Here is a 16,735-nt window from a genome sequence, read left to right as displayed (position 1 = left end):
GGAGAAGGAAGAGGGAAGGCATGGAAGGAAGGAGAGGATCAGAGAACTGGGTAGAAGAAAGAAAGTGGGAAACTGAACCATCAAAGAAGAGAGGCGACATGGGCAGATGTTGAAAGTGGGTAGAGGGAATGGGAGGAAGGGAGAGACTGAGCACAGGACCACCTTGGCCTTGATGATCTGCTCCATGTTGGAGGTGACATCATCCAGCTCCAGCTTGAACTCGCTCTTCTCCTTCTCCAGCTTCTGCTTCACACGCTGCAGGTTGTCGATCTGCTCGCCCAGCTCAGCCACACTGTCAGCATGCTTCTTGCGCAGGGCCGCGGCCGTGGCCTCGTGCTGCAGGGTGGCCTCCTCCAGGTCCCGCCTCATCTTCTGGAACTCGGCCTCCCGCTTCTTGTTCATCTCAATCTGCACAGACGTGGCCCCGCCGGCCTCTTCCAGCCGCTCACTGATCTCCTCCAGCTCCCGGGACAGGTCTGAGCGCAGCTTCTCCACCTTGGCGCGGGCGGTGCGCTCGGCCTCCAGCTCCTCCTCTAGCTCCTCAATGCGAGCCTGAACCCGGACACAAAGGGCTCAGACCCAGGGCCTGGCACCCTCCATGGGAGACCCCTCCTTGGGCTCTAGAAGACTCCTGGCTTGACTGGAACAGCAAGTCAGTTTAGTTCTACCAATGGAGGTATGGAAATAAAAGGATTTGTGGGTGATGGTTTAGACAGCCAAGTTAGCCTTCCTTTAGGCCAAAACATTATACATTGTCTTTACTGGAAGGAAAGAGTTTGAAGGTTGCTCTTGAAGAGGGACAAAGTGTTCTAGGGATATTTTAAGTTTAGTGGCAAAAAAATAATAAAAGTCAGAATGAGAGAGCCATGTTTGTCTGACCAGACAACTAAAGACCTAACAGTGTCTGCTCTAGAAATAAGAACCAAAGTCACAGATCGTCAGGGCTGAAGGGACCTTAAAAGTTACTGGGTAACAGGGGAGACCCAGAGATCTGGGGTGGGCACCCCTATGTCACTGGCTAAACGAGAGCTGAGACAGAAAGCCAAGATTTCTGTGCCCCTCCCAGACCTGTGAGCTTTTCAAGGTCTCTTCCTATGCCTTCCTTAGATCACCCAGCCCCTCCTGAAGGAGCTCCATAGGGGAACTATGATAGCTCAGTGTCTCCCTTCATGGACACATAGCAAGCACCTATAATGCTGGGAGAGGACAGCCTGGAGGAGGGAGGTGGAGAAGCTGAGAACCACCCCCAGAGAATCCAGCACCCACTTTGGGCATCCCAGATCTCACCTGAAGCTCTTTTAGCTTCTTCTGCAGCTGGATTCCCAGGGCCTGCTCATCCTCAATCCTTGCATTCAGGGCATTCAGCTCAAAGTCCTTCCTGTGGGGAAGGAGGGAGGGTGAGGCAAGGGAGGCGGTTTCGGTTCCAGGAGGGCCCACCAGTTGTTGGAAATGATGATTAAACAAATGGAAAGCAGGATTTCATCAGAAAAAGAAAGCTTCCAGGGCCAATGGGGTGGGGGGTTTCAGCGGGCGGTCCACCTGCTGAAAGATTGAAGTCCAACAGGAAGTGTAATGGGAAGAACACTGTAGGTGGAGTGATAAGACCTGGGCTCTAAGGGACTCTACTTCTTTGGTCTGTAAAATGAATGGGTTCAACTAGATTGTTTCAAAGGCCCCTTTAAGCTCCAATGATCTTTAATTCTGTCATTGTTATTTTGAATTTGGTTAACCTTTTTGAGGTTTGTTTCCTCTTGGGTAAATTGAGGCTAAAAATATCCTCTTTAAAAGATGGTTTGAGGATCAAAGGGATCATATATTTATTCATTCCTTCAATAAACATTGTGCCTGGGGAAGTGTGAAGACTCCTGGGCAGACAGCCTGATGGCAGTGTGACTCATGGTGATCTTCAGAGCCTTTCAAAGTGCTGACCTTAAAGTACCATAATATCTTCGATTATCCAAATATGTTCTGCAGGTTCACTGTTTGCCAAGCTGGAAAATGGAGCTATACATTTTGGAAGCACTTGCAATAAGAATTAGAACCACAAGTTTATAAGAACAAAGAAATGGCCCAGACCCTGCATTGCTTGTGTGACAGCTGACACATTTCTCTGTGGCCTTCTGCACTCTGTAAACGCCCTAAAAGAACTTTCTTGAAAGGTTTTGTATGGAGCCTTCCTCCATGTTAGGCAACTGGTCTCTAAAGGGACATGTGTATAAAGGGGGCGAGTTGTTATTTTCCATCCCTTTTGAGTGCCCAACAGGAAGAAAGGACTTGAGGGGTCCAAGTTAGACTCTTTGCTGGGCCCTGATGTACGTGACTGGGGGAGGAAAGTCCTTAGCCTGGAGGCTTTGTCCACAGTTTTGCACCCACTTTTTAAAAAATTTTTATGCACCCACTTTTTGAGGCTGCATGAGGCTGTTGCCTGAGGATGGATGTCTTGGGTCACTTGGACTGCCATTGGCAGAATAGGCTGCTGGGCTAGGGACAAGGAAAGGTGACAGTGAGGGGAATACACTACTTTTTCAGTCGCTCATCCAGCTGCTGCTTGTCGTTCTCCAGGTCCATGATGCTCTCCTGAGTCAATTTTAGGTCTCCCTCCAGCTTCCGCTTTGCTCGCTCCAGGTCCATACGTACCTTCTTTTCTTGCTCCAGGGACCCTTCCAGCTGATGGAGAGAAGGACCAGCATGACCCGTGAGGCTAAGCATGCTGACTTGGTGATTTGGAAGCTCAGTCCCTCCAGGGTTGGGGGACCCCAGGAGATGTCCAGGACCTGGGAAAGCTTCCCCAGAGTGGGCTCAGTGTTACCAGGAGGCTGTTAGTGTGCCTAGCATGTAGGGATGCTCAGTAGCTGATACATGATTGAATGAATGACTATAGGATGAAACCCCAAAGCAGCATTCATTCATTCTGCATCCTTTAAGTACCTACTGGGGTTCAGGCTAAGCACTGTAGACACAAAATTGAGTAAATCCAAGTTTCCACCTAAAGGAAACTCAGTCTTTGGCCGAGACAGATACTTCAATAATGATAACTCAGAGTGATACGTGACTCAACAGAGAGGCACAAAGAACTATCTGTGGGAGCAATGATCACTGAGGACCAGATCCTGCCTAAAATATTAAAAGTCTAAAGATCCTCTTTGAGGAGCCTCACAAAATTCCAAGAAACATATGTTCTTATGAGATAACCCTCTAAATCCTGTGATTAAAGATAGAGATGTATAAGCTAGAACCTAAATTGAAATAAGGAAGCCCATCTCCACTGTTGAACATATCAGTGAGATGAGATACATATTTGATCATGCTTTCCCTTTTCTATCCCCAAACTCCCTTACAGAAAAGTTTCAGGGAAGGGAGCACTCTCTAACACCACTCTCCAAACACACACACACACACACACACACACGCATGCACACAAAACACAGGTGGACATGGTATATCTAGGCCCTAAGACAATCTACTTACATCGTCCACCTGCTGCTCTAGCTTGACCTTAGACTTGGTCAGTGTGTTGACCTTGTCCTCCTCAGCCTGAAGGTCATCCAGGGCCTGCTGGTGGGCCTCTTGCAGAGCTTTCTTCTCCTTGGTCAGCTTGACGATGATCTCATCCAGCCCAGCCATCTCCTCTGTCAGGTTCTTCACCTGCCAACCAAGAACCCCGACCACCATTACGGTCAAAGATCACCAGCCTGGAGACATCTAAGGAGATCTCTAATGCCAAGGACCACACTGCTCTCAGGATCCCCTGAGAGTCCTGGTCTTGTAAGGTCAATGTGGTCTGGGAATCCCAAGGAGACCTGGGCTGGAGCCAGAGGTAGCTGCCCTCACCTTGTTCTCTGTTGCGTGCTTCTCTTTCTCCACCTTGGCCAATGTCAGCTCCAGGTCATCAATGTCCCTTTTGAGCTCAGAGCACTCGTCTTCCAGCTTGCGCTTCTTGGCGGTGAGCTCAGCATTCATCTCCTCCTCATCCTCCAGCCTCTCGTTCATCTCCTTCACCTTGGCCTCCAGCTGGATCTTGTTCTTGATCAGCTGGTCGCAGCGCTCCTCTGCATCAGCTAAGTTGTCTTGTTCCTGAGGGTGAGGCACAGAGGACCGGCTGTCCAGTGGGTAGAGTCCTTGCGTGGCAGGTGGAGGGAGGGAGAGGCTCAGCCCTCACTATAGGAGGGGAGCTCCAGGATATCTACTGCTGAGAAGAACCTCAGAAGGATGGGGAGGGGAAGAATTTTAGGGCAATGTGAGGGGGGTGTTGAAGGGCCAGGAGCAGAGAGAAGGAAACCAGAAGTCTCTATCGGGCTCTCTTGCTCTGGTCTCCTCCACTCTGCTCCTGGCCCTCCAATGCCCCCCTCACATTGAAGGGAGGGAACTACATTTGCCGAATGCCCCCAGAACTTTACATATTTATAATCTAGGGAGAGGGGCAGCTTTATTCCCTATCTAGAGATGAGGACATTGAGATTCAAAGACAATGCATGGTTTGCCCAAGGTCATGAAATTATTGAGCTTTGGATCCAGAATGAATCCAGGTGGAAAGCCTGTGTTTTAAAAGTTAGTTCTTTTCCCCCTTCCCTTTCCTTCTCTTGAAGGATCTCTTTGGAGGTCTTTGAAGTGTTAACCCCAGAATCCTCTGCCTGTGAGGGGAAAGATTGTGAGCCCCTGGGTGGAGAGGTGCAGGGTGTGTGGGAGATGCAGGCAAAACAGGGTGGAAGAGCCACCAAAGGTCCAGAGCCTCACCGCCTGCACTTGGAGCTGTAGGTCGTTCTTCTCCTGCAGCAGGGACACCATCTTCTCCTCCAGCTCCTTGCGGCGAGCCTCAGACTTCTCTAGTGCCTCTTTGAGGCGCCCAAATTCCTCCTTCATGTTGGCCATCTCCTTCTCTGTCTCTGCACTCTTTAGCAGTGGCTTGATCTTGAAGTAGAGCTTCATCCAGGGCCAGTTCTTGACTCCCATGAAGGCCCGAATGTTCCACTGGATTATCAGCAGGGAGTCTCTGCAGGGGCCCAGTGAGAGGGGTGGTGAAAGTGCCCTTCTCCCTCCTTCCTGTCCTGAGGCCGACTAGTAGGTAATGGCCTTTTCCTTCATCTGTTCTGCTCTCTGAGCCTGAGGCCCACCCTGTGTCTGTATGAACCCCTCCTGCCAGTCCTGTTGTTTGAAGAACCATTGAGCTTTTTGCAGACACTGCCCTTGAAACAGCCTGTACCTCATGACTAGGAACCTCCCTGAGATCTCTCACCTGCGTTCCAGCAGCTTCTTGAACTCCATTCTGGAGAGCACACCCCTGGACTGGGCCTGGATACGGGTGATAATGCGGCTCAGCTTCTCGTCTCGCATCTCTTCCAGCAGCCCCAGCAGCCCCGCCTTGAAGAACACCTGTGGGCAAGGGGAAGAGCCAAGGGGGCCACAGCTCAGAGAAGGGTATCCAGGGTGCAGGAAGAGGGTGGGAGACTCTGGCTGAGCTCCCAGGGGACCCAACGCCTGCTCATCCTACACCTGGGAGTGAAATGTGAAAGACAAGACAGAAAGAAGGCCTGGCTTCCAGCACTTGGGTTGATACAGGAAGCCAGGAATCAGGGGTCTGCCTTCCAAACTCCCAGCTGCTCCACTCAACATGGCTGCTGTGGGGACAGAGCCCCAGAGAGCGGTTTCCAGGCTCTTGGCCTCACATGGAACGGTCCTGGCTCGGGTAGTAGATGGCCATCAGCTGTAACTGGTTGGCCATCAGCTGCTACTGGTTAGCCATTAGCCATTGCTATAACTGCCGTTCCTTTTTGGCCTCACCATATCTTGCAATCTTGTGTGGGGAGAGGGACGAGATACCCCGCATGACACTCTGCATGACAGCCACACAGCCTGCAATTCCACCCGATGGGGCCATAGACTCACCTTGGTGTGGCCGAACTTGTACTGGTTGTGGTCAATGTCCAGGGAGCCCAGCAGCTTCTCTGTCCCTTTTCTGCTGTCAATGAACTGTCCTTCGGGGATGGCTGCTGGGTTCAGGATGCGATACCTGGGAGGGAGTTGCCCGGAGTCACCCACATTCTTCACCCATCTGCTCTGCCCTCAGAACTCGGGGACCCCTGCAGTCTTCCCTGACTACAAAGGCCACTGGGGTTCTCCCCTGCTCCCTGAGCCCTGGGGTGCCTTGTACCCACCTCTGCCGGAAGTCCCCATAGAGGATGCGGTTTGGGAAGCCCTTCCTGCAGATGCGGATGCCCTCCAGCACGCCGTTGCAGCGCAGCTGGTGCATGACCAGGGGGTTGTTCATCACCCCTGTGGCGGGAGGAGGGGAGAGGAGCATGTGGAGAGAGCCCTGGACTGAGAGCCAAAAAATCCCGGGTTCTGATCCTGGCTCTGCCACTTATTAGCTGGTAAAGTTAGTGAGTCAGTTAACAATGATCCTTAATTTTTTTTCTAGCCCACTTTTAAGAGTAACCAAAAGGATTTCACATTTCTTATTTTATGTGGTTTATGCCTATTATCATTGGTGGTAGCCAGAGCAGATACATCTCATTTCCTAGAGAATAAACTAAGCCCAGATTGGTAAGGGACCTGGCCAAGGTCACTAAGCTGATCAGAACAGAGCCAGGCCTTGAACCCAGGCCCCTGAGCTTCGATGTCCTTATCAGTCAAAAAGGGATAAACAACCCTTACATGTCTCATTGGGGGTTGTTAAGCATTTGCGAGGTAATGTTTTTCTAAGTGCCTTACACATTACCCTGAGTTACACATTCCAAATGTAAGGTACTGGGGTGGGGGTGGGCTGTGGGTCCTCATGGGGCTTGGAAGGAGAAGAATGTGATTTGGAAAGCACTGCGTTGAGAGGTTAGGAGATGACTTAGAAGGTCCTGTTTCCAGGGTCGTGTGTATCCAGCTGTGGTCTGAACGTGAGTTCAGGGGCTCACCAGGAGACTTGGTCTCATTGGGGATGATGCAGCGCACGAAGTGGGGGTGTGTGCAGCGCAAGTTGGTCATCAGCTTGTTCAGATTTTCCTGGGGGTCAAGAAACAAAAGGGAAAAGTAAAGAAAATGAAAGAGAAGTAACAAAAGAGAGAAGAAAGGAGGAAGGGAAAGAGATAGAGAGAATGCACGGAGCTAAAGAGAATGAAGGAATGCTCGGGGAAGACGTGGAGGAAGAGATAGAGAATGGAAGGCAGGAGGGAAAGAAAAGAAAGGTGAGATGGGAACTGAATAAAGAAAGAGGCCAGCAGATGAAGGAGAAGAGAATGGAGATGAAGAAATGAGAAGACAAAGAGTGGAAAGGATCATGAATGAAATGAGGTGTGGGGGTGGGGGGTAGTGGGAGGAGTCAGGATGAACAAGGCAGGGCAGGAGCCATGCTGGGCTGGGACTGGTGTCACACACTCACCCTGTGTAGAGCTGACACAGTCTGAAAGGATGAGCCTTTCTTGCCCTTGCTTTTGCCCTTCTCAACAGCTGTGGGAAAGAGTCAAAAAAAGGAGCACAAGTGGGTGTGTGGGGAGGCTATGGGAGGGATAAAGAGTCGCAGCCTCTCTTCATATCGTTGCTGGCATTTGGCCTCCAGGTAAGGGTCTTCGTTGTGGTGGCCTCAGCTTCTCCACCCAATTCTATCTCACTGAGCCTGTAACCCTTGGACACAGCATAACATGGAAACGGTGGGGTGTAGCAATTGACCTGCTTCAGATCCAGACCGTGCTCCTTAATCCCCTGGGTCCCAGTCTCCACTTACGTGCATCAGCCCCAGCATAGTTGGCAAACAGGTTGCTGAGCAGCTTGAGAGAAGACTTCTGGTACAAGCCCACCACCGTCTCATTCAGCGGGTCTTTGTTCTTCTGCAGCCATCCCAGGATGTTGTAGTCCACGGTGCCGGCATAGTGGACCAGAGAGAAATGGGCTTCCTGCTTCCCCTTGACATTGCGTGGCTTCTGGAAGTTGTTGGACTTGCCCAGGTGGTTGTCGTACAGCTTGGCCTTGAAGGTCATGTCAGTGGCCTTGGGGAACATGCACTCTTCCTCCAGGATAGACATGATGCCCATGGGCTGAGGGTAGAGGGGAGAGCATCACTGAGCACACCTCATGCAAATGGAGATAGATGCTTTTGGAAATGCTCCTTTGGATATTAAGGTAACAGGCTCTGTTCTGATTACAGTTATCTATTGAGTGACACCTGTTAAAGCCTTCCCCAGGTGGAAGACTTTGTTTGATGTCAGAGGGACTTTTTTGAAAGTCTGGGAATGTGGATGCTATAGGTGCTTTACACACCACTCTATCACCCAAGTCCCTGAGATGTTGGGGTTGAAAAATAGGCACCCTCTTACAATCCCCTACCCTGCCCTCAGACTTTCTGTTCCTTGGAAGGCTAAACCAGGGGTGATAAACACACTGGTGTGGGAGGCCATCCTGGATGTGCGCTCCCTTGCGTGTTCACCTTGAAGTCCCTGGGAACTTGAGTCTCCCAGGTGCCACCATGTCCTGAGTAGCTAGGACAACACAAGGCTCTGGAAACTAGGCTTCAGATCCTTCTGTTATCCAGATATTTCCCCCAGAAGGGATGGGGCTGCCATTTTTTCTGGGGAGTTTATGTGGGTATAAGTAGAAAGCTCAGGTGGGGCCAAGCAGCACCTTCTCGATGAGGTCGATGCAGGCCTGCAGGTCCATGCCGAAGTCAATGAACTCCCACTCGATGCCCTCTTTCTTGTACTCCTCCTGCTCCAGCACGAACATGTGGTGGTTGAAGAACTGCTGCAGCTTCTCGTTGGTGAAGTTGATGCAGAGCTGCTCGAAGCTGTTGAACTGCAGGGGAGTGAGGGCAGGAGCCGGTGAGCTAGGCCGGCGGCCGAGTGGCCGGGGGGTCAGCCCAGGGCTGTGTCCAGCCCAGCGAGGGACGTGGCTGGTCCCCTCTACGGTCAGGGCAGGAAGGGAGCGCTGCCCCTGAAGTCAGGATGATGACTGCCTCTGTCCCTGCTGAACCCCACCGATTCCCCACGCCTAGTCTATGGCTGGCACTCAACAAATGGTTGTTGCCTGTGCCAACGAGTGAGTGATTGTTCTCCCCACTCCCAGGGCTCTCCCCACTCACGTCGAAGATCTCGAAGCCGGCGATGTCCAGGACTCCGATGAAGTACTGGCGTGGCTGCTTGGTCTCCAGGGTGGCGTTGATCCGCGTCACCATCCAGTTGAACATCTTCTCGTACACTGACTTGGCCAGTGCCCCGATGGCATATGAAACCTCGAAGGAGAGACCCAAGTAAGCAGAGTGTTTGGGTAGGGTGAATTCTAGAGCTCCCACTGCACCATGCCATTCCCCGCCACCATTTATCTTCCGAAGATAACCCACCTGCTGGACATTCTGCCCCTTGGTGACATACTCATTGCCCACTTTCACCCGAGGGTGGCACAGCCCCTTCAGTAGGTCAGCTGAGTTCAGCCCCATGAGGTAGGCAGACTTGTCAGCCTCTGGAAGGAAAGTGCAGGTAACAAAGTTGTTAAAGAGATGACTCCTCTGCAGATGCGGCCCTCAGTGACACTACATGTGTCCCCATCATCCCAGACTCCCACCTTCAGTGCCATCCGGCTCAGCCTGCTCCTCTCGCTGCTTCTGTTTGAACTTCATATTTCCAAAATGCATGATGGCTCCCGTCAGCTTGTAAATGGAGTTCTTCTCTTCTGGAGTGAAGCCCAGAACGTCAAAGGCATTCTGTAGACAGACCCCATATTGGTGGACCATAGGAAAGGAAATAAGGCAGGCAAATGAGCTTCCTCTTCAGTGTAGAGAGAGCTCATCTCCTGAATTCCTGTGGGTTCTGAGACTCCCATATCCAGCGGGGACTCCAAAACAAACGTATGAGTGAAGAGTTGAGTGCAGGCTGCCTCAGCCCCGGTGTCAGTGGTCACAGCTATTCTCTGGAGGTCCTCTGGGTTACCCACTCATGTTTCCTACTATTGCCCCTTTTCCAAGCCCTACACTTGCTTTGCTGCCTAGACCTTCCATACCTGTCCATATCTGTTCTTTACCTAGCCTGCCCAGGCCAGGGTGTCTCCATGGACAAATACGGAAGGTCCTCCCCTCCCTTCTTCCCTTGGTGATGCCTTATTTCTTGGCTTGTCTACTTCTCTATCCTATGGCTTCCAGCCCTCTCTGGTTTGACCAAATATTGGCCAGCCTTGTCTCATCACACCCATACCTCAGTACAGCCTGGTCAGAGGGACATGCTGGCCCTAAGGGAGGGGCCATACCACTGTGAACAACAGGCAGCCAATGTCAGCTCCACTCCTGGGCCAGTGGAATGGCCCCATTTGCCCCTTACTGCCACTCCCCTCACCTCTCGATTAAGTCCTTAGACACTTACATCAGTGGCTATGAGCTCCTCGGAGTCATCAATCGAGGCCACAGTGGTCTCTCCTTGGGAGATGAATGCATAATCATAGGGGTTGTTGGTGATCAGCAGCATGTCTGGCGGGGAGAAGATGTGGTTAGGATGTGGCATAAACCCTGGTTGTCACTGGGGCTGCCTGCCACAGCGCATGACACAGGACAGGGCTCAACGTGGCCCCACATTCCCCAGAACTGAATCCAGCAGTGCCATAAACCCAGAGCATGCCAACAATCAGCCGCAAGCCGACGGGACCAGGTTGCCATGGAGATAGTTGGTCTCAGTTGGTAGCTCTGACTCACCCAGCAGTTCAGGCTTTTTGTTAGACAGGATTTGGTAAAAAATGTGATAATCTCTCTCTGATTTCAGCTGGAAAATAACTCTGGATTTTTCCAGAAGGTCTGTGAACAGTAAGGGAGAAGAAAGAGAGAAAGAAAAGTTAGGTACAAGGAAATAGAGGACAATGAATCATAAATTAGCTAGCAAGCAGAAGGCAGAGGGAGAGGAAGAAGAAGAAAGAAAGCGAGAGACTCCTACATAAACACGGAGGTGGAGCTGGAGACTGAGGCCGAGGAGGAGAGAAATAGTCTCAGAGAAAGACACACAGACCTGCAGAGACAGAGATGAAGAAAGACCATAGGAAGTCTGAGAGAGAGATGGTATACAGACCTAGAGACACAGAGACACAGAGAGAGAGAGACAAAAAGAGAGGGAGAGAGACTGAGAGCCAGAGACCTAGAGAGAAAAGAGACAGAGAGAGAGGAGAGAGAGGTTGGGATCGAGACAGTTAGAACGAGGGTGAGTTCAGGCTGAGCCCTAGCAGATTCATGGCACTCACAGGTCTCTATGTCAGCAGATGCCAACTTTCCGGTTGCCCCAAAATGGATTCGAATGAATTTTCCCTGGAGAGATGGAGCAATGTAGTGATGAGCTGAAGGAAGGCTCATATTTGATACCATTCCTTGACCAGCCCAAATCCCAAGTCCAAGGTCAGGGACCACTCACGAAGCGGGAGGAGTTGTCATTCCGTAAGGTCTTGGCATTGCCGAAGGCCTCCAGGGCAGGGTTGGCCTGGATGATCTGGTCCTCCAGGGTGCCCTGTGAAGGTCAGGAAGATGCCACGTTAGAGGGCTCGCTTTTTGCAGCTTGGTCCCTTGAGGGACAGCAAGCCTACCTTGCCTGGGTTCTGGTCCTTCTTGCTGCGATCCCCAATGGCGGCGATAACAGCAAAGTACTGAATGACTCTCTTGGTGTTGACCGTCTTCCCAGCCCCGGATTCTCCGCTGTCAGGACATTCAGGGGCTCATTAAGCAGTGCACAAACACTGCTTGAAGCCAACAAGCCTCAAATCAGGAGAGAGTGCCTGGTCCTATGGACAGTGGGAGCCCTGACGCAGGGAGCTGGCAGGTATAATGCATCCCAAACACACAGCTGTACTCTGACCCACACAGGGTCAGGGATAGCAGCCAGAAAGGATGCCACGAGAAGGTGATGGATTTGGGCAGGTGGAACCTGCTCTTAGCTGGTCAAAGGCAATCAGAAGACGTGGGCCTGGACTGTTTTGAATAAGAATGGGTGGGGCTGGAAGACTGGGGAAGGTTTCTGAAGGGAAAGATGAAAGAACATGAAAAGGTGAAGAAGACACGCTGATACCAGGCTTAAGGATAAATGATGAGTTGGGGGAGAGTGAGTGAAGGAGATGGGAGAGATAAAAATAAGAGAGGGAAGGGGGAGAGCAAAGAGAAGGGAAGGGGAAAGACCAGAGAAGAAAGAGGAGCTGGCGTGAAGCTGGAGAGGGTAATGGGTGGGGTGTACATAGAGACTGGGGGCCTTGATGGGGGCTGGAATCAGGGAGATTCTGCAAGGAAGTAGGGTAGGAGCCATACTCACGTGATCAGGATGGACTGGTTTTCTCTGTCTGTGGAGAGCAAACGGGGAGGAACAGTCAGGAGCCACACAGAATGCTCTTGTTTGGTGCCCCCCATCCCTCATCCGCTGCCTTGCTCTCGGCTCACCTGTCAGCATGTTCTGATAGGCGTTGTCGGAGATGGAGAAGATGTGGGGCGGCGCCTCACTCCTCTTCTTGCCCCGGTAGGCGGCCACCACCTCAGCATTGTACACCGGCAGCCACTTGTAGGGGTTGATGGTGACACAGAAGAGGCCTGAGTAGGTCTAGGGATAGAAAAGGAGCAGTGAGTTGCCAGTGATAGAGGGGGGATGGCAGTTTTCAGAGTCAGAAAAGACCCTGGCAGAGGAAGAAGAGAACGGAAAATCTATGAGTGCGCAAAATCTGAGTGATGCCTGCCTCCGGGTATTAAAACTGAACCAAATGATGTAGGGACCAGGGCAGAGTACAATACTACCTGGGCACAAAGAACAGAATCTCTGTCTCCAGGTGGTGGATATGCAGGGACCAGGAAGCGACCAGATTCAGAGGCATATCCCAGGTGACACACTCACGTAGATCATCCAGGCCGCATAGCGCTCCTTGAGGTTGTAGAGCACTGCGGGCTCGTTCAGGAAGGTCAGCATGGCCATGTCCTCGATCTTGTCGAACTTGGGGGGGTTCTGCTGCAACACCTGGTCCTCCTTCACGGTCACCGTCTGCAACAGCCCACATGCAGGCCCTCCTGTCAACCCTCCCTCAGCAGGGAGAGGAGTTGGGCAAGTTACAGGATAATGGTGTTCAGGAGAGAAGGAGCCAGGATCACGGAGAATATAGACTGGATATTGGGAGCAGGAAGGGCTCTTTGGAGGGTGTGGCTCCCTACCCAAAGGAAGGGAAAATTGCACTGTCCTCAGGTCTGTGTGAGTGAATCCTGCTGGCATCCCACTCTGCACCCAAGGGCTGAGGGGTGTCAGGATGGCCTCTTATGGCAGCCCTGCCACTCACCTTGCCATTCTGGGTCTCAGCAGTGACTTTGCCACCCTCTCGAGACACGATCTTAGCCTTGACGAACTCTTCTTTGTCATCAGGCACGAAGACATCCTTCTTGAGGTCAAAAGGCCTGGTCTGGGCTTCCAGCCGCTCCTTCTCTGACTTGCGTAGGAAGGGGGCAGCGGCCCCATATGCTGCCATCTCTCCATCCCCCATGACTGCGCCTGCCATGCGCAGAAGAAGGAGTTGGCTGCCCTCCCATCTACCTTCCTTCCCCTCTGCTCTCCTTCCTGGGCTTTCCTCTTCAGTGGGACCCCAGAGCCTAGCCCTATGCTCAGGAGTCAGGAGGGATCACCTGCAAGTCCCTTGTTCCTTGAGCTTATCCCTGAACCTGAGATGCCTAGCAAATCTATTGGGCAGAGGAGAGGCAAACTTTTGTTCAGCCTGGGGCTATACTAGAAAAGGGAAGAGTGCCCTAAACTTTTGTGAAAGCAGGGAGCTGACTGTATCCATCTCCAACCCTGTCCCGCCCTGGCCCCCTCACTAGTCACAGATAAGGACTCCAGGTTGCCAAGACATTCTCCCCCAAGGCAAGGCAGAAACTCGAGTCCCGCATCTTCCCAAATTCCCTCACATCCCATCTTCGGCTTTCCTTACCTTGGCTTCTCAAATATGTCTATGAGAGGAAAGTGTCTCAAGCCTGCAAGAGATCTGGAGAGAGGGAAGGCTATGTCAGGGCCCCCTCCCTGCTGCTCCCTGGCTCTGCCCTTCAGCACCCACCCAACCCTCCCCCAGGCCTGAAAACAGGTGGGATGTGGTAGTCAGCTTCTCTGGTCCTGTCCTCTCTTGCTTTCCAAGCTATTCCCTTTTCCCCCCTGAGCACTAGTCCTAACAGTTTTCTGAGCCCTAATCCCGTTTCCTCCTAGGAGATGGTCCCACCCTTGCCTATACTTATCTCATGAAACTTGCCTTCTTTAAGGTCACATTTGTTCAGAGCTTTACAGCCTTCAAAGCACTTTTATGCACATTCTCTTACTCCATCCTCACCCCATTGTACAGATGAGGAAATCAAGGTTAAGGGGCTTGCTTGTCCAAAACACATAGCAGTAAGCAGTGGAGCCAGCACTTGAACCCAAGTCTCATGACTCTAAAGCCAGTTCTCGTCCATCCTGTCCCCACCTGATTGTCAGTCTTGGTGGACATTCTCAGATAGGACACCCTGTGGGCATTCTTTCATAAACCCACTCATCACACAGCGAACACATTCCACATGTCCTCAGCTGTACACTGCTCATGCCTCACACAGACCTGCTTCCTTCCTAAAACTTGGCACACACCCCCACCCCAGTGTGCCATTACACCTCAGCAACAGACACACATGTCGAACCTGTGTACAGCAGAAACAGGCTCACGTCACTGCACACTGTCGAGTATACAGAGACCTGGCACAGCCACACCGCGTGCCCATGAGCTCCTTTTGCGGGCTGTACACACACTGCAGCAGTCTCGACTTCTGGATGCCCACACAAATACCTCCATGTGCGTGGACATGGGTAGTGGCACATTGCAGACCTCACAGAATTATCTTTTAAGCACACACGCTTTCTAATTCTTCTCTGCCATCTTCATCCCCTCCTCCTCCCCCAAATGGACCTGCTTGTCCTTAAGCATGATTATAAACACACCTCTCTCACTTGATATTTCCATATCCTAGTCAGTGAGGTATATACCCTTTCTCACCATGCATTCAGACCATGCATGCTTGTGTACACCACACACATACACACACACACACACACACACCCTCTAATGCATTCTGATACCATATACCTAGATACAGATATCCCCCTGTAACACATGCGCCCCCACCACTTCTCCTGGGGCACATACATGCATGTTTAGACCGGTACATGTGTGCTCAGTGCCCAGATCCACTACTCTGCATGAAGCTCTGCAGGTAGCTTGCTGTTCCTAGAGGAGCCCCTTCCTAAACCTGGGGCCCCCTTATTTTAGGAGAAGGCCTCCAGCTCTGCATTCCTACCTGAGAGCAGCCAGGACAGCTAAAGTGCTGGAGAGTTGTGGAGCCTGACCTGGTCAGGGGCTGTATATATGGGGCAGCAGGGCACCCCCACCCCCACTTGCACCCAGTCCCCAGCCGGATTTAGAAAGGGCTGTTGTCACTAGAAGCATTTCCCCCAGGCTCCCCCCCTTTCCTAAACAGTGCTCCCCTCCCCCCTCTAGCTAGGAAACAATTGGAAGTGGTCGTCATTGTTATGGCATGGAGTGTGCAGGGTCTGAGTTCCAGGGGGCGGAGATGGCTCAAAGTGCAGCCAAAATATCTCCCAGGCCAGGCCTCACATTCCACAGCTAGCAGAAGAGGGAACTGACCACAACTGACCAGACCACCGTAACCTCAGGCAGGCAGGGCCCTGGCCCTCTCCCAGGGCTCTTCGGGCCCCTGACACTGCTGCCCCTTAGCCCCTTGCCCCCAGCACTGGTCTGGCCCCACTTGCACAGTGTCCTCCCTGCTCCCTGGCTTGGGTCCTGCAGCCAACTGTGAGAGGGGAGGGGGCTGAGTGTCAGCAGCAGAGGGGTAGGGCAGAGTTGGGGACCTGGCAACAAGGCTAGACTGGGGCAACTGGAAGGAGGTTTCCCACCCACACGACAAGAACAACAACCAGGGAGCTTGGAGATGGGGTCTCTGACTCAGGTACTGGTGATTTCCTTGGACCAGCCAGGTGATATGTTGATGTCACTGAGCGTCAGAGCCAGACAGGCCTTGGTGATGGGTCGAAGCCCTTCATTTTATGGAGAAGGGAAGTGCGTTCTTTAAGGCCATGTAGTCAGTCAGGGCAGCAAAATTCAAGGATGGGGAGAAAACTCAGCAGACTGGGGGTGGAACCCAGTCTGTGGAGGAGAGCTGGGAGTGTGAGGAGGCAAGGACCCACTTTGTACGGAGAGCGGGCCCGGCTGCCAGCTGGTCCTACCTGTTGGAACCTTTGACTCCTTTTCCTAGCTCTGCCCACAGGTACTAAACACCGAGCCCAGAGCCATACATTCTCAGAACCACAGATAACACCGCTCCTGTAGATAGAGACCTGTCACCAAGACAGTCATCAGCTGGCCACCCACCCTCTTGTGTTCTGTGGGGCCGTCTCTGTCCAGACCTGGTGCGACTGGTATTCTGGCAGGTGGAGCAGAAGGACAGGGAAGCTCTCCCCCTTTCCTGCAGACCTCAGGAGCCACCACAGAGGAGGTGGGGAAAAGGAGCTGGGGCTCAGTCTGTGAGCACAGGCCATAGCCATTGCCATGCTCTTCCAGCAATGGGGGCGGGGGGGCGGGGTGAAAGCCTCACTGGCTCCGTGTCCAGGCAACCATTGCGTGGTTTGGTTTGAAATCCCCCCTCCTTCCCAAACGCAGCTCTTCAGTGCATGTGGGTTAACCCATCTGATTAGCAGTCCTGTCTGCTTGGAAGGAGAGCCACAGGCCTCAGGGGTGGGGGTAG

At 52.3% G+C, this 16,735-nt stretch overlaps 1 protein-coding gene and 1 long non-coding RNA gene across 3 annotated transcripts in view; one reads left to right on the top strand and one right to left on the bottom strand.

The window, feature by feature from the left end:
* MYH6 (myosin heavy chain 6) overlaps positions 1–13,448 on the bottom strand; it is a 49,643-nt gene extending 36,195 nt beyond the window's left edge. Inside the window, exons 1-25 of the mRNA XM_081048042.1 lie at positions 13,246–13,448; positions 12,813–12,956; positions 12,368–12,524; positions 12,243–12,270; positions 11,527–11,635; positions 11,358–11,450; positions 11,191–11,254; positions 10,655–10,753; positions 10,329–10,432; positions 9,538–9,676; positions 9,317–9,435; positions 9,059–9,208; positions 8,602–8,772; positions 7,709–8,018; positions 7,367–7,434; positions 6,903–6,990; positions 6,153–6,270; positions 5,884–6,007; positions 5,234–5,370; positions 4,735–4,990; positions 3,832–4,074; positions 3,469–3,645; positions 2,522–2,667; positions 1,288–1,378; positions 163–552 (exon numbers count right to left, since the gene is read on the bottom strand). Coding sequence (XP_080904168.1) covers positions 163–552; positions 1,288–1,378; positions 2,522–2,667; positions 3,469–3,645; positions 3,832–4,074; positions 4,735–4,990; positions 5,234–5,370; positions 5,884–6,007; positions 6,153–6,270; positions 6,903–6,990; positions 7,367–7,434; positions 7,709–8,018; positions 8,602–8,772; positions 9,059–9,208; positions 9,317–9,435; positions 9,538–9,676; positions 10,329–10,432; positions 10,655–10,753; positions 11,191–11,254; positions 11,358–11,450; positions 11,527–11,635; positions 12,243–12,270; positions 12,368–12,524; positions 12,813–12,956; positions 13,246–13,446 — 3,726 coding nt within the window. The 5' untranslated portion in view covers positions 13,447–13,448. The remainder of the gene's footprint in view (positions 1–162; positions 553–1,287; positions 1,379–2,521; positions 2,668–3,468; positions 3,646–3,831; positions 4,075–4,734; positions 4,991–5,233; positions 5,371–5,883; positions 6,008–6,152; positions 6,271–6,902; positions 6,991–7,366; positions 7,435–7,708; positions 8,019–8,601; positions 8,773–9,058; positions 9,209–9,316; positions 9,436–9,537; positions 9,677–10,328; positions 10,433–10,654; positions 10,754–11,190; positions 11,255–11,357; positions 11,451–11,526; positions 11,636–12,242; positions 12,271–12,367; positions 12,525–12,812; positions 12,957–13,245) is intronic.
* Positions 1–16,735, top strand: part of LOC308497395 — a 30,512-nt gene that overhangs the window by 4,222 nt on the left and 9,555 nt on the right. Inside the window, exons 3-6 of one of the 2 annotated variants that reach the window (XR_013993320.1) lie at positions 241–676; positions 7,818–8,103; positions 9,043–9,226; positions 9,488–9,627. This is a non-coding gene — a long non-coding RNA (uncharacterized lncRNA). Of the gene's footprint in view, positions 1–240; positions 677–7,817; positions 8,104–9,042; positions 9,227–9,487; positions 9,628–16,735 lie in introns of those variants that run through there. The other variant, XR_013993319.1, reaches the window with a different exon arrangement.

The sequence above is a fragment of the Rhinolophus hipposideros genome (genome assembly GCF_964194185.1).
Source record: "Rhinolophus hipposideros genome assembly, chromosome: 5".
NCBI lineage: Eukaryota > Metazoa > Chordata > Mammalia > Chiroptera > Rhinolophidae > Rhinolophus > Rhinolophus hipposideros.
The sequence above is the reverse complement of the archived record's forward strand: the minus strand, read 5'-3'. Positions and strand labels throughout refer to the sequence as shown.